General features: G+C 34.3%; 1 protein-coding gene across 3 annotated transcripts in view; it reads right to left on the bottom strand.

Moving 5' to 3' along the window:
* Positions 1-457: 457 nt before the first annotated feature.
* The window catches only part of RXFP1 (relaxin family peptide receptor 1), a 101,018-nt gene continuing 85,329 nt past the window's right edge, over positions 458-16,146 (bottom strand). For all 3 annotated transcript variants that reach the window (XM_059174087.1, XM_059174097.1, XM_059174102.1), the window contains 7 exons: positions 15,246-15,317; positions 11,623-11,694; positions 10,695-10,766; positions 8,427-8,656; positions 6,228-6,638; positions 5,044-5,262; positions 458-3,116 (listed from right to left, as the gene is read on the bottom strand). In XM_059174087.1, coding sequence (XP_059030070.1) covers positions 2,815-3,116; positions 5,044-5,262; positions 6,228-6,638; positions 8,427-8,656; positions 10,695-10,766; positions 11,623-11,694; positions 15,246-15,317 — 1,378 coding nt within the window. In that variant the 3' untranslated portion in view covers positions 458-2,814. The remainder of the gene's footprint in view (positions 3,117-5,043; positions 5,263-6,227; positions 6,639-8,426; positions 8,657-10,694; positions 10,767-11,622; positions 11,695-15,245; positions 15,318-16,146) is intronic.

Below are 16,146 nucleotides of genomic sequence, written 5' to 3'. Positions count from 1 at the left end.
CTACTTGTGATCTCTCTCTCTGTCATAAATAAATAAATTCTTAAAAAAAAAAAGAATAATAATCCCAAAATAATTTATAAGAGAATTCCAATGTATTTTCATTTTTGTAGGCTTTAAAAAAATTGTATAGTCTGAGTACTTAGAGAATTGAATATATTTTTAAGAAGATTTATTTATTTACTTTAGAGAGAGAGAGATAGATGTGGAGGGGGCAGTGAGGAGAAGGAGAGAAAGTCCCAAGCAGACTCCGAGCTGAGTGCAGAGCCTCAGGTGGGGCTCGATCTCATAATGTTGAGAACACCACCTGAACTAAAACCCAAGAGTCAGATGCCCAACTGACTGAACCACCCAGGTCCTTGAGAATTGAATATTATAAGCAGAACTATAGCTTTCTATTATTCTCTGACTTTTTTTGTTGAAATGATAACCATAGCCCTCATGTAGAAAATTTATTGGTATTATTACAAGTAAGAACAGAAAGGACTCAACGTAATCTACATTTTTAATAGAATTAAACTGTAGGCAATTTGCTTTCAAAAGAAATATATACAATTTTTTATTCAATAAATATATTTTTGATTCCAGTATTTTCATGTTTCAAATATTTTTGGTGTATTTAAAAGTACCTGAAAACATTTTATTCCTATTTAAAGATTTCAAATTATGAGAGCAAAAAATTCCAATAGGTCAGAGACCAGAACAATAACTAGCTGAAAAGTTAATATCTTGTGAACTGGCTGGCCATGCAAAAGGAAGGTAAGTCCAACTCTTGATAACAACTACTTCCTCTTTGAAGTAAAACATGTACATGCAGACCCTTCCTTCCTTAACTTCCTGAATCGGTGCATTCTAGCTTTCTTCCTTCCTTTTCCCTCTTAACTGCTTTTTTGAGATCTAATTCACACACCATAAAATCCATCCATTGAAAGTGTACAATTCAACGGCTTAGCATATTCAGGCAGTTTACTTAGAAGTGGAAACATACAGTATTTGTCCTTTTGTGTCTAGCTTCTTTCATACGCATCATGTTGTAGATGATATGTCAGAACTTCTTTCTTATAAATGGCTGAATAATACTCCATTGTATGCATATACCACACTTTGTTATTATTAGTTATTAGTTGATGTGCACTTGGGTTGTTTCCATCTTTCATCTACTGTAAATAACTGACACAATGAGCGTTTGCATACAGGTAACTGTTTGAGTTTTGTCTTCTATTCTTTTGGGTTTAACCCAGGGTGAAACTGCTGGATCACATGGTAATTCTATGATCAGCTTTTGAAGAACAACCTAATTGTTTTCTATAGTGGCTGCATCATTTTACATTCCAATGAGCAATGCAGAAGGGTTTCAATCTCCACATCCTGGTCAATACTTTTTTTGTTGTTGCTATTTTAATTACAGCCTTTCTAGTATGTGTAAAGTGTAATCTAACCCATTGCAGATTCAGTTTTCATTTTTCTAATGATTACTGATGTTGAGCAACTTTTCAAGTGTTTATTGGCCACTTGTGTATCTTGTTTGTAGAAATGTCTTTCTAAGTCCTTTGCCCACTTAAATTGGATTGTTTATCTTGTTGATTTGTAGGAGTTCTTTATATATTCTGGGTATTAACTCTTTCTCAGATATATGATTTGCAAATTTTTCCTTCCATTATGTAGATTGTCTTTTTACCTCTTTTTTAAAAAAGATTTTAAGTAATTCTCTGTACCCAACGTGGGGCTTGGACTTATAACCCCAAGATCAAGAGTCACACGGTCCACCTACTGAGCCAGTTAGGTGCCCTGTCTTTTTACTTTCTTGATAACATTCTCTGGTGCACAAAGTTTTTAATTTAAATGAAGTCCAATTTATTGATTTTTTTCCTTTTGTTACTTATGCTTTTGTTGTCACATCTTAGGATCCATTGCTAAATCCAAGATTTTGAAGATTAACCCAAATGTTTTCTTCTAAGAGGTTTATGCCTTATATTTAGGTTGTTGATTAATTTTGAGTTAGTTTTTGTAAATGGTGTAAGGTAGGGGTCCAACTTCAATCTTTTGCATGTGAATATCCAGTTGTCCCAGCATCATTTGTTGAAGACACACTTCTTTCTTCAATTGATTGTTTTGGTATCTCTGCTGAAAATCAGTTGACAGTAAATGTGAGGATATATGGAGAAGTGCTATTTTGAGTTTATATCCGAACATCTTTTTTCAGAGTAATTTTGTGTATTACCTCTCAAATAGGCAGGTACTTCAAGAAAGGTAAGAGGAATTCTTAAAATAAGTATCTATTTTGCAAACAATCAGACATTTTTTCATTCCTCATTTTTCATTATATTAGTATTCCAAAACCTTAAACCTTTATTTACAAGTGTTTATGATTTTTATGTTTGTTGATGTGCATGACAAAGCTCTACCTTAAACTAAGTACTGCAGATGGCCCTTTGTATATTCTGTTGTAGCTACACATAATTTAACATTGTAAATTGAAAAGGTTCTATACTGTACACTTCCAGAAATTTACTGCAGTGTTACGTGCATAATGGTTCCTCAATAAATGGCAAAAGAATGAATAAATCTTTCTGAAGTAGATTTCTCTTAATTTCCTATGCAAAATATGTACTAGTATATACATATTATTGACACAATTTATTTCCCTTTATACGGGCCCCCATCACTTTGATTTTTTTCCCAAACAACCTCATGTCCTTGTAATGGCTTTATCTTAGCCATTATAAATTATTAATTTTGTGGCATTCACTTTATACTAATGAATCCTTCATGAACATCCCACAAGATTCCCCGTGTAGCAATGGTTTTCAGAGTCAGTTATGAATAGGAATTGAGTCTAGTTGATTGAGAAATTAGTGACAGTTCACAGGGGTCTGTGAAAAGAGCTGGCTTTATTAACTCAGGCGGCATCTCCTGCAGTGGCCACATTTCTACCCAGATGAACGACGGAGCATATGTTTTCTGACTTCCTTTGCTGTCAACAGATTTTCTTTGTCTGTAGTTATACCAAAACTGATGGATCATTTCTTTGAATGGTCTTGTGGTCAGAGTATACAGAATTGGGTTCAAAGCACTGTTGATAGGCAGAATAAAGATCACTACCCAAGAGGTTATGGTACCTAGAAGAGAAAAATGCAGTAGTTTCAGTGTTCATGGATGTTTACAAGGTATAGAAATCCCTTTTCCTTGTTTCCCCCCCAACCCCTTTTTGAGTCTTAATGTCTTCCCTTTGATGTCACACAATTAAATACCGAGTCTAATGTGTTTCCAGGATGTCTTTCCAGGGTGCCAGTGTTTGAGGGGAGTGCTGGTGCTGCAAAAAAACAGGGTTCTTCTCTAAGTAGCTTTTCTTGAATAATCAATTAATGTATTCGATTAGGTAGAAACATTTTCCACCAAGTGATTACATATTATTGTGATATGATTTCATTTTAGGAAAAACAGTATCATTTAGCATTCAAATCACACCTTTTATAATATTTTAATTGCTGGACAGTACATACAAGTATTTATCAAAATATATAGATTTCTTTTCTGCTATTTCTTTGGTTTTAAACATAGGTATGCATTTTTAGGCTTTTGACTAGATGTTTATTTCGGTAAAAACATTGCTGGCTAAACTTATCTTAAAAATTACTGTAGTACAGAGGTAACTACCAATAACTCAGATTTGTTCTTATAATTTAATTGATGCTCTTTTCTCTCTTTGTTGCTTATAAAATGTAAGATACTATTATCACCAACCATGGGATAAAACAAAATTAAAATTATATATTTATAATTTTTAAAAATGTGACTATATACTGCACTCACAATTAATAGCATTTTGCACATCTTTTTATTGTGGTAAAATATACATAACATAAAATTTACCATTTTCATCATTTTTAAGTGTGCTGATCAGTGGCAGTAAGTACACTCATAGAGTTGTGCAATCATCACCACCATCCACCACCAGAACTTTTTCATCCTGCCCGGTGGAAACTACATACCTTTTAAACAGTAACTTGTCATCTGCTTCTCCTCCCAACCCCTGATGACACACTCACAAACTTTCTGTCTCTATGAATTCGACTACTAGAGTAGTCATACAGTGTATGTAGTTAGTACAGTGGAATCATACAATATTTTCCTTTGATGATTAGCTTATTGCACTTAGCATGAAGTCTTCAAGGTCCATTCATGTCTTACCATGCTTCAGAATTTCCTCCCTTTATAAGGCTGAGTAATAATCCATTGTGTGTGTGCAATACACTTTATTTATCCATGCGTCCATTGATGGACACTTGTATTACTTCCAGCTTTTGGCTATCGTGAATAATGCTGCTATGAACATGAGTGTACCAATGTCTGTTTGAGTTCTTGCTTTTAATTACTTCAATTCCCAGAATTGGAATTGCCGGGTCATATGGTATTTCTTTGTTTAATTTTTTGAGGAACCACTATGCTGTTCAATATAGCAGCTGTGCTATTTTACACTCCTGCCAGTAATACACAAGAGCTCCAATTTCTCCAGATCCTCACCGATTTGTGGTATTTTCTCTGTTTTTGATAGTAGCTATTCTAATGAGCATGATTTACAGTATTTTTAAATACTAGGAATGCATCTTCAATCATCTCTCACACTCTGGGATAATGTTCTCTAAATTGCTCTGTATTCTGGGAAGAAAACTGTCTTATGTTCTCAAAAGAAAATGAAGTTTAAAAAAAAGAAAAAAATGAAGTAAATATTTCATAATCATTTTTACCTGTTTGGTTTTCTTAAGCATGGCATTATCAGAATTACAAAACATAGAATGTTATTTATTTGAGTCATTACTTTGTTCCAATGGTAATTTCAAAAATTGTGTTTCAGGCATTTACAGAAATAACTGAACAGCTGCCTCCCAGTAAACTTTCGATTGATGAACAGAGCCTGAAGTGCATACAACTCTGACTTAAAATTCTTAAAATGAGTTGGTGTTAAGAATCTTAATTTTCCTTCTTAGAGGAACACTACAGAGACAGATTTATTAATTTTTTACAAAAAGAAAAAAAAAGTTGTACCTGGTATTTCTACCTGAAGTAATGAAAGAAATTTCAGTACAAAAATGGGTATCCAGCATAATGCATCAGTAAATACAATAAAGAAAAAACGTTTGGCAAGGATCATCTCTTTTTTAACTTGATTCCGTATTTCGGTTGCTGTTATGGCACTTTGATGCACGCTGTAAAACATGCTTCCATAGGAAAAAACTATGATGATAAACGCCGCCAGGTTAACACCTGTTTTAGAACACAAAGATTATTACTGATGTGTATGAGCAGACTTTCAAAACAAACATACATACTCTTAGCTGTTTGAACATGAACATGTTTTTTATTTTTTCATATGAATCACTTAAGTACACAAAAATGAATTTTTCAAAAAATGGAAGTAATGTTGTACTGATGAGGAATGAGGGAATTTTAATTTTAAAAATGGCATATTAAAATGAGATTATAGTGATTCAGCGAATATCCTGGGTCTTTTAATCATTATAGTTTTTAAAAATAATTCAATTAGTTTAAGTGATTCTTTGAGACTATGTATATATTTATATATAAAATATATATTTTATAATATATATATTTTTTCTTTAGCCTCCCTCTGAGAATATTCTTTACAAGAAAAAAACTCTTGTATGTCTATTTTCAAGGCAAAGACTTATGTGGCTATTTTCAGTTTGTTCATATTATAAGTGCAAAGAGTTAAAATATGTTTTATTTAGTATTATTAGGGTGACTGCATGAAATACAAGTATTTACCATTTTGTCATTAAGGAGCATATTGGAATTTATATGATAAAGTGGTAATTCATGGGGCGGGGGAACCCTTAGGGTTTTTCTGACAGAATCCATCCCTGATGTCAATGTGAAAAACTGGTTAGAAGATACGAAATAAAAAAAAAGGAGCCTGGGTGCCTCAGTCGGCTGTGTCTGCCTTCAGCTCAGGTCATGATCCCAGTGTCCTAGGATTGAGTCCCACATCTGGCTCCTTGCTTGGCAGGGAACCTGCTTCTCTCCCTCTGCCTGCTCTGCCTGCCACTTTCCCTGCTTTGCATGCACTCTCTCTGACAAATAAATAAAATCTTAAAAAAAAAAAAAAGACCTGAAATAAAAATTTATAAACATTGGAAGAAATAATGAGATTGACATTTTGATTTATTCTAGTAATTGAATAAAAGGGTTTATAATACAGAGTTTCTCACCAAGAAAAATTGTCACTGAATAAATCTGGGCTCCAGTACTTCCAGTATCTTCTGAATGAAGAGGGAAACACACTCCATTGGTGCCATAGTAGTTTTTGAAAAATTCCTTATCGGTCAATGGAATGAGAGCCACTATAAACCCAGTAATCCAAATGAGAATCAGAACTGTAATTGTTCTGCATTTTCTAGGTCTTAAACACCTAAAAGGATAGACAATGCAGATATATTTTTCCAGCGTCAGAAATGTTAGAAGTAACACTGATACTTCAGTGGACAGAATGGCCAAAGATCCCACAAGCTGACAGTGAATACTCTCCATCCACAGCTGTGCGTGCTTGTTGTATTCTCCACGGAACTTGAGGTCAAAGGCTCCAATTAGAAACAGATATATTCCCATGAGGCAGTCAGCACCTATAGGACCAGGAGATGTTGCAAATTTAGAGAATTAAATAGGTATAAAGGAATTAACAATAAGTGGTAGTATTTTCAGTATGAGCAAAAAATATCTCATTTACTTCCACTTGGGAGGAGAAACTTTTTATTCTACTTTTTATTTGTTTATGGGTAAGGACCTCTTCAGCAGCTCTCTTCAATAACCACTCTTACAGCACCCTCTATAGCTAATTACATAATCATGTCCTCTTTTTTTTTTTTTTTTTTTTTTTTAAATTTTCAGGTCTGTTTGAGTAGGGATTTGTCTATTTTGTTTTCCATTCTGGTCTCGTTACCTAGAGGCGTTGAGTAAATGGATAAAATGTAATTATGTTGAGGGGCACCTGGGTAGCTCAGTCAGCTAGGCATCTGCCTTCGGCTCAGGTCATGATCCCGGGATCCTGGGACTGAGCCTGGAGTTGGGCTCCTTGCTCAGCGAGGAGACTGCTTCTCCCTCTGCCTGCCACTCTGCCCTGGGTCATAAGATGGAGCACCACATGGGGTTCCTTGCTCACTGGGGAGCCTACTTCTCCCTCTCCCCCATCGCTCCCCCTGCTTGTGCTCTCTCTCTCTTTCTCTCATATAAATCTTAACCAAAAAATAAGTGCTCTATAGTCAGTATAATTTTGAAGGGCTTGAGTTATTTACCCAGAGCTGGTCTAAGCAAATCTGTTCTCTCTGATTCTCTCTTCCTATTTTTACATCTTTCATTGTCTCATTTTAGGTTCTCTCATCCCCAGAATCAGTTGTCAGTGTGATGCCCTATTTGGTGATTTTGCTTTTTAAGCATATATTTCATATCCGAGAGTAGGTGAGTTTTTTTTTTTTTTTTTTTTTTTTTTTTTTTAACTACACAGGGATTCTACACAAGGTTTCTGAAATCACATCACTTTATAAATGATGAGGCTGGTCCTAATCCTTGAACATTGAAGTTATACTCTAGCTTTCCCCAGAGCAATTGAGCATACTCAAAATTTTGTAATTAACAATATGAATTAGTAACCAGTTTCTGACTTCTATTTCCTAGGTAGCTTGCAATGAATAAAATAATAAGACAATAGACTTTGAATGAGCCTGGGCATGTAAACATAAAGCAAAACATCGTGTAGATTGATACTCGCTGGAGAAAGTATGGCTACATTACAGGCCATGTGACCCACACTGTAAACAGCCTGACCACTGGTTTCTTACTTTTTTTTCTTGGTAGTCCTCATTTAACACAGTACTCTGCAATCACATTTCAAAAACTTAAAAATTTTAATACTACCAAAAACATTTTTTAAATTCAAATATCTCAAATTACGAATGGAAGAGATTTTCATAGCTCAGAGACCAGGAACCCAGCTATCAGGTAAGTCAATACCTAGGATCCAGAGATGCAAACAAAAAAGTAAATACAACCCTGGATATAAAAATGTGACTATGAAAGATTGTCATTTTATTCATAGTAAAAGAGTTTACAGGCTTTAACAAAACATGCCTTCAGAGAAGAAAACTAATGAAGGAGAGCTTCTTTACAAGACAAAGCTAATAAACAAGAGCTTCATTAACCTGTGTAAGGTAGCTGAATTTTCCTGTTTTAAAAACTTATTTTCTTCTCACCAGAGTCATTTGATTTTCATTACAGTGAATCTGAAAACAACGTAGAAGCAAAAAAGAGGAAAATGTAAAATCTCATATTTCTACCACTCTGTTTCCTTATTTTCTAATAGCAGTGCTCTCCTGTATTTCAAAACTATAATTCCTCTTCAATCAGGAAATACTCACAGCAGAGAGAAATGATTGACATGGCATGTAGCTTGTTCTCAGACCTGATATAAGGTCTCATACAGATGACAAAGATGTTGCCAAAGCATGTCACTGCAGATACAACCCAGACAAACACTCTTTGAATAATGTTTGCCAAGAGGTTTTCTAGAGATGAGATCCCATCAGTGTTTGGTTTGCAGCTGCGAACATGGGGTGCAAACCCACAGTACTGGAATTTCTTAAAATATCTGATGCACAAAGAGAAAGTAAAATAAGATTTCAAATTTAATTCAGTGTCACAGTACATTTGTATTTCTTTTCTACATCTTATCAGGAGGAAGAAAACATAATATGAGGCTCACAGTAAGGTAAAACACAAAAGATACTAAAGGTTGAAATTTTAATTCTTGTGAACTTGATTTCACTGCAAAAGAATGCATGGGTTAGAGCAGCAAATAGGCACCACGAATTTCAAGACATGCCTTGAAACATAAATAAACCATCAGCATGAGATCGAGAGAATTAATCCATCTAAGGAAACTTTTATTGGATTTTTAGTGTTTACGTGCTCCTCTTGTTGCTCCAACTAATCCTGCTTCTCAGCCCTCAGGGGAGGAGAGAGCCAAATGTTTTCTTCTCTGACTTCCATGGCTTTTCTACTACAGAAGTCATTATGTGAGCTGTAACTGCCTGTTCACATGCTTAACTCTCGACCAGATTTTGGTACATAATAAGGTGTTGAATAAATATTTGTTGAGTTAATTTTTTCATCAATAGAGAGACCTGTTTTATTGATACAGACACTACCCAGATAATCAGTAATTGCTACTGTATTACCAGCAACACCTACATCATTGACTGATCATCTTCTCGGTATCAGGAATCAATTCTCAAGTAAACTCCATGCATTACGTAACAGTACCACCATAGGAAGAGATGAATCTTCAGTGAAGGCAAATTATTTACTACAAAATTTTCTAATAAATGTAGAAATTGAAGTTCAAATTAGATGTATTTTCCTCTAAAGCCATGTATTCTGGCAAAAATTATAAATGATCTTTATAGTTTAGAGAGCTGTAGTAATAACACAAGATAAAAGCTTGACAATTACAGTATATCGTCCTGTTGTTTAACTCTTGCTGCCCGAATCCCTTAGATCTGATATGGTTTCTGCCCAATTCAACTCTGTTCCTTGAGTTGTTTCTTGGGTTTTATGAGCTAACCATTTTCTCCCAATAAACTGTATTTGGCTTACATTTGTCTGAGTGCTTTATGTTGTGTGCAATCAAAGAAAATTTTATAAGCATCCTCTCTGAAGAGTTATGGAAAACAAAAAGAATGTCCTGCATTAGACTTAAAATATAATCAAAATTATAGAGGGGTGTTGGCGGACATGACACTTTCTAAATTGTTGGGACTTAATTAGCCTGCATTGAGATCAACCTAACATCTGCTGTAAGACTGCCCTCAATTAAAGAAAGATGTTTCCAAAGCAAAGAATCAATGGCACCATAATACACACTGTTTGAAGAAAAGATTTTCATGGGGAGTTAGAGAGGAGAAGGGAGTTGGGGGAAATTGGAAGGGGAGGTGAATCATGAGAGACTATGGACTCTGAAAAACAATCTGAGGGGTTTGAAGTGGTGGGGGTGTGGGAGGTTGGGGTACCAGGTGGTGGGTATTATAGAGGGCACGGATTGCATGGAGCACTGGGTGTGGTGAAAAAATAATGAATGAATACTGTTATGCTTAAAATAAATAAAAAATAAATGAAAAAAAAAAGATTTTTCAAAGTTTGCCATTTTATCCATACTCATTTGCTTCAATCATGTCCTGCCATTGGTAGCATTTTTTACTAAGGAGTATTTCTCCATGCTTTCCTCCATTTACAGCAATTAATTATTTACAGTTATTTTGTGTGGTTTATATAAGTTCCTATTTCTTCATCTGGTAGCACTTATACCATGTGTGCAAATTACTAGCTCATCAGGCAAACATCCCTATGTATGAATGGTATCAGTGCTAAGGAGAGCTTATATGACTGAGGGCCTTCCCTCCACCCTCATGTTCTCTGACATTTAAAAAATCACCTTTGATTCTACTAGACCTTGGGGCGCTAAAAATCATCCCACCCAATAACAACACTTTAGGAATAATAAATTAGACAAATGAGTCAGCAGAAGATTTGCTAGATTGGATGCTTTGGGTATGGATGTATTAGCACAGTGCATGAGGAAACATAAAAGATGGAAATCAGGGTGAAAAACAAGAAAAACATCTGCTTACATGTGAGAGAGATTCAGTAGAGGTCTAAACATCCTTTGTTGGATATTTGAAATTTCAATTCCTTCTAGGCTGCTAAAAATATCAAATTAATCATCAAAATAACATATATTACAAGAATATAATAAAATGAGTTTTTGTGACAAAATGCTGTCTGTTAACACTGATTGTGAACCAAACATTCATACTCAGCCTGCCCTATGCACTTACTTCCCAACTCCTTTTTGATTCTGGCATTTATACACAAATATCTCCTCTATTTGAATTTTTTTGATCCTTATAGATCATAACCTATGCTTTGTGCATAGTAACTTCTCAATAAGGGTTTGTGGAATAAATGAACGCACATTATCTTTCAGACAATATTACAAAAGCAGAGAGATTTGAAATTTTTCTAATAATTTTAAAATAATATATTTTTTCTAATAAGATGTCATTTTACTGAGGGTACATTTAAACTAAATGAACTGAACTTATCTTTTAAAGGCAATTCTTAGACCATAACAGATGTGTATGTGTGTGTGTGTGTGTGTGTGTGTGTGTGTGGTGTGAGTACTGATTTACATAATCCAGAATATTGCATCTTTGGGATAAAAGTGGCTATAATAAATTTTTAGATACCAGTACAATGGAGAAATGAATATGCAGAGTTGCCTTCAGAGAATCAAAGCAAACAATCCAATATAATCTCCTGGTGATTATAGAAAAATATAAAATCATTACCTGATTTTTAGTTTATAAATATGTAAGGTAAAACTACCTGTTTATAGTCTAGTGAGCACCCATATGGTTCTGCAGTGTTTAACTCATATCCTGGGAATAAAGCTTCTGATTTGAAAGATTCTACAAATCTAATATTATAGACTTTATTAGCTATTAGTGTATAAATAACAATTTCATCATAAAATTATCCCCATAGGTATATACTTACAGAGACTTGAGTTTTACAAGATAATCAAATTGATCTGCTTGAATTTTCTGGATTGGGTTGTAGGAAAGATTCCTGTTTAAAAAAAAAAAAAAAAGGCAGCAATAGGTCATTTCTAGAAACTTCTTAAGAGAAAGTGTATCTGTTGACTGGATTACTTTTAAACATTAACAAAAAAGTATAGGAATAGCACTTGCCTTACAGAGTTCATTAAATATTTAAATGAATTAATGGAGATAAAACACCTAGAATTGTGCCTGGCTTTTAATTAGCACTATGATTTTGTTAGTGATGGGGGAACTAAGACAATATAAGAACAAAAGTGGACTTGTCAAGAAATGGCTCTACCACGGAAGCAGTAGAGGTCTCGACAAGAAACCACACATACCTCACCTTTTGCCTAGGATCTCATTGAGTTGAATGAAAAACCATCTCTTTTGTCAAATTTGAATTAATGGAATCATACTGAATGGTTTTTACAAAAAATCTTATGCCAAAGAGTGACATTTGTGCTGATGATTTGTGAGGTGTGAAATGGAAAGCAAAAGGCTATATAGCTGGGAACAAAGAAAGAGCGATCAGAGAGACAGTGCAGCTCAATTTTGATGGAAAAATTTTCTGAGTCTTTGTTAACAAACAAACAAACAACACCTTGAGAAAAGAATCATTGATTAAAGGGAGCTTCTCAAGGCAAATTCTATTTGAGAAACTTATTCCAGGTTAGATTTTTAGTTAAGTGGGGGATCTTCTGGGAGGTAGTGATTGTAGAAGGAAAGAGAGGAAGAATGAAAAGGAAAGTTCAGGTGTATTAAAGAAACAAAGTGGACTTAACAGTCTAAGGCTAGAAGGAAGCTATCTGAACATAACACAAGCCATATACAGAAAGCACACAACTAACATCAGCCTCAATGGTGAAAGACTAAAAGCTTTTCCTCCCAAGTCAGTAACAAGACCAGGAGGACCTCTTTTGCTTCTTTCAACATAGTACTGGAAGTCTAGCCAGAGTAATTAGGCCAGGAAAAAAAAAAGGCATTCAAATTCGAAAGGGAGAAGTAAAATTATCTTTGTTCACATATGACATGATACTATGTGTAGAAAACCCTAAAGATTTCTCTCTCTCTCTCTCTCTCACTTACACACACACACAAAGCTGTTAGAACTTACAACTCAATGCAGCAAAGTTGCCAGATATAAAACCACTACACAAAAACCGAATGTGTTTTTATACACTAACAACGAACAAGCAAAAAAGGAAATTCGAGGGACGCCTGGGTGGCTCAGTTCGTTGAGCGGCTGCCTTCGGCTCAGGTCATGATCCCAGCATCCTGGGATCGAGTCCCACATCGGGCTCCTTGTTCTGTAGGGAGCCTGCTTCTCCCTCTGCTACTCTGTCTCCCTGTGTTCGCTCTCTCTCTCTCTCTCTGACAAATAAATAAATAAAATCTTTAAAAAAAAAAAAGGAAATTCGAAACATAATTCCATTTACAATTGCACCAACAGAATCAAGGAAGTGAAAGACTTGTGTGTGAAAAGAAAATGTTGCCAAAAGCAATTTAAAAAGACACCATTAAATGGAAAGACGTTGTATGTTTATGGATTAGAAGATTTAGTGTTGTCAAGATGTCAAACTCCCTGGGCCACCGGGATGGCACAGTTGGTTTGTTGATTAAGCATCCAACTCTTGGTTTTGGCTAAGGTCTTGATCTCAGGGTGTGATCTTGGCCTTATGGGATCGAGCTCCGTGTCTGGCTCCATAGTGAGCTCAGAGTCTGGTTAAGATTCTCTCCTTCTCCCTCTGCCCTCCCCTCCACTCCTGTGCTCTCTCTCTAAAATAAATAAATACATGTTTTAAAAAATGTCAGTACTCCCCAAAGTGACCCACTGATTCTGTGCAATCTTTATCATAATCCTAATATTTTTTGGCATAGAGAGAAAAATCCATTCTGAAATTTGCTTGGAATCCTAAGGGAGCTTGAATAGCTAAAACAATTTTGAAAAAGAAGAACAAAGTTGGAGGCTTCACACTTCCCAATTTCAAAACTTAGTACAAAGCCACAGTGATCAAAACAGGGTGGTATTGTTATAAAGAAGAGTATAGAGACCAGTAGAATAGGATAGACAGCACAGGAATAAACCCTTGTGTATATGGTCCTGCAACAACTCAATAGGGAAAAAGACAGTCTTTTCAACAAATGGAGCTGGGAAAACCAGCTTGCTCCCACATACAAAAGAATGAACTTAGAACTTATCTTACCTCATGTATAAAATCAACTCAAAATGGATCAAAGACCTAAATATAGAAGTTAGGACTAGAAAACTCTTAGAAGAAGAAAAAATCAACACAGTGTAAGGGCAATTTACAGAATAGAAGGAAATATTTGCAAATCATATAACTGAAAAGGATTTACTAACTATATCATAAATATATATCTAAATATATTTATATATATATTTATATTTATATTTACTAAATATATCATAAGTATATATATAAATCATATAACTGAAAAGGATTTACTAAATATATATATACTTTATATATACTAAAATATATAAAGAATTCCTACAATTTAACAACAAAAACAAACCCAATCTTTAAAAAAAGGCAAAAGACTTGAATAGACACTTCCCCAAAGAAGATACATGGCCAATAAGCCCATGAAAAGATGTTCAACATCACTAACCATTAGGGAAATGCAAATCAAAACCACAATGACATTTCACATCTGTTAGGATAAATATTACCCAAAAAAGAGAAAAGAACAAGTGTTATTGAAGACGTAGAGAAATTAGAATACTTGTGCACTGCTAATGGGAATGAAAATGGTGTAGGTGCTTGGGAATCGGCGTGCTGCTTCCTAAAAAAATTAAAAGCTACATTAAAAAAAAATTAAAATGGAATTATTGTATGATCCAGCAATTTTATTTCTGTGCTATATACTGAAAAGATTTGAAAGAATGGTCTCAAACGGATATTTATACACCCATGTTCATAGCAGCATATATATGTATATGTATGTATATATATGTACATATTACATTTTCAAAGAAATTTTACAAAGAAATCACAAAGAATTTGTAAAATAGCAAATTTCAGAAATGGATTTTTCTCTCTATATACATATTCTCTATACATATGTATATGTCATATATATGTATATATACACATATGTATCTCTATATATACACATACAATGAATTACTATTTAGAACAATATATATTGTTATGAATTAATGCTATTATTCAGAATAATATCCAGAAATTCTGACACATGCTCCAAAACGTATGCACCTTGAGGACATTATGCTAAGTGAAATAAGCCAGTCACAAAAGGTCAACTATTGAATGATTCCATCTATATGAGGTACCTAGAATAGTCACATTAATAGATACAGAACAGAGATGCTGGTCAGGGGAGGTGATGGGGAGATATTGTTTAATAGGTATGGAGTTTCAGTTTGGGAGGATGAAAAAGTTCTGGAGATGGAAGGTGGTGATGGTAGTACAGCATGAATGTACTTAACGTCACTGAACTGCACGTTTAAAAATGGTGAAGATGCTAAATTTCGAGTTATATATATTAAAATTAAAAAAATAAAACAAGTGAAATGACAAAATGTCTTACAGTTGTGAGAGCTCCTTCAGATCTTTAAATAGTTGCGATGGAAGGTTTTCAATCTTATTACTTCCTAAATCCCTAGGGAAACAATTGCAACCATGTCATATTAGTTTCTTAAGACTTTATTCATTGTTCTGTAATTTGTTAGGAAATGATTATACAACTTTTTAACAGTGCTATTAGTGAGGTACATTAATTACCAGAAGTCTAAAAGTTTTAGAAAAGCAAGTATAGTGGGAAAATATAAAAATAATTTATCCCATTTCATCACTTCTTCAGAGACAAATGCTTGATGGTATTTGATCTTGTTTCAAATTTCTAATTTAATTTAATTAATATATGTGTTGTGCCTCTTTTCCTTCTCCCTTCATTCTCTTCTTCCGTTTGCATTAGAGTAGGAATATAATTTGGAGACTTAATTTTTGCACAGTTCTACCCCAAGTTATTCAAGGGGTGACTGTAGTTTGCAAACTTTAGCAAAATCCAATAGAGGAAATTAATAGTAAAATATAAAATAATTGTCTGAAGGACATGTACTTCATCCATCCCCGAACATATATTTTATTCTGACAATCAGCTACTATGTGCTTAGGCCACAAAGCTTTGGTTTATAAGAGAGTTGTTTTAATGCCCTTTGGAACTGGGTCATTGATTTAAAAAAGAAGGGCAGTGTAAACAGTTGATTTAACTTATGTCTCTCTTCCATTATTTTAGGTCGGGATGTTATCCAAGGACATCTAGTATCTTTGTGGATCTAATATTATCTTTTATTTCTGGATTTAGCAAAGTATGTCTTTTATCTTATGGTCTCTGAATCCTTACTCTCTAAGGAACATAAAAACAATGTGCTGTTCCTCTCTAGCAGTGGGACAGAGTGACGTAGGATATATTTTATTTATTAATTTTA

Source organism: Mustela lutreola, chromosome 1 (genome assembly GCF_030435805.1).
Source record: "Mustela lutreola isolate mMusLut2 chromosome 1, mMusLut2.pri, whole genome shotgun sequence".
Taxonomy (NCBI): domain Eukaryota; kingdom Metazoa; phylum Chordata; class Mammalia; order Carnivora; family Mustelidae; genus Mustela; species Mustela lutreola.
The sequence above is the reverse complement of the archived record's forward strand: the minus strand, read 5'-3'. Positions and strand labels throughout refer to the sequence as shown.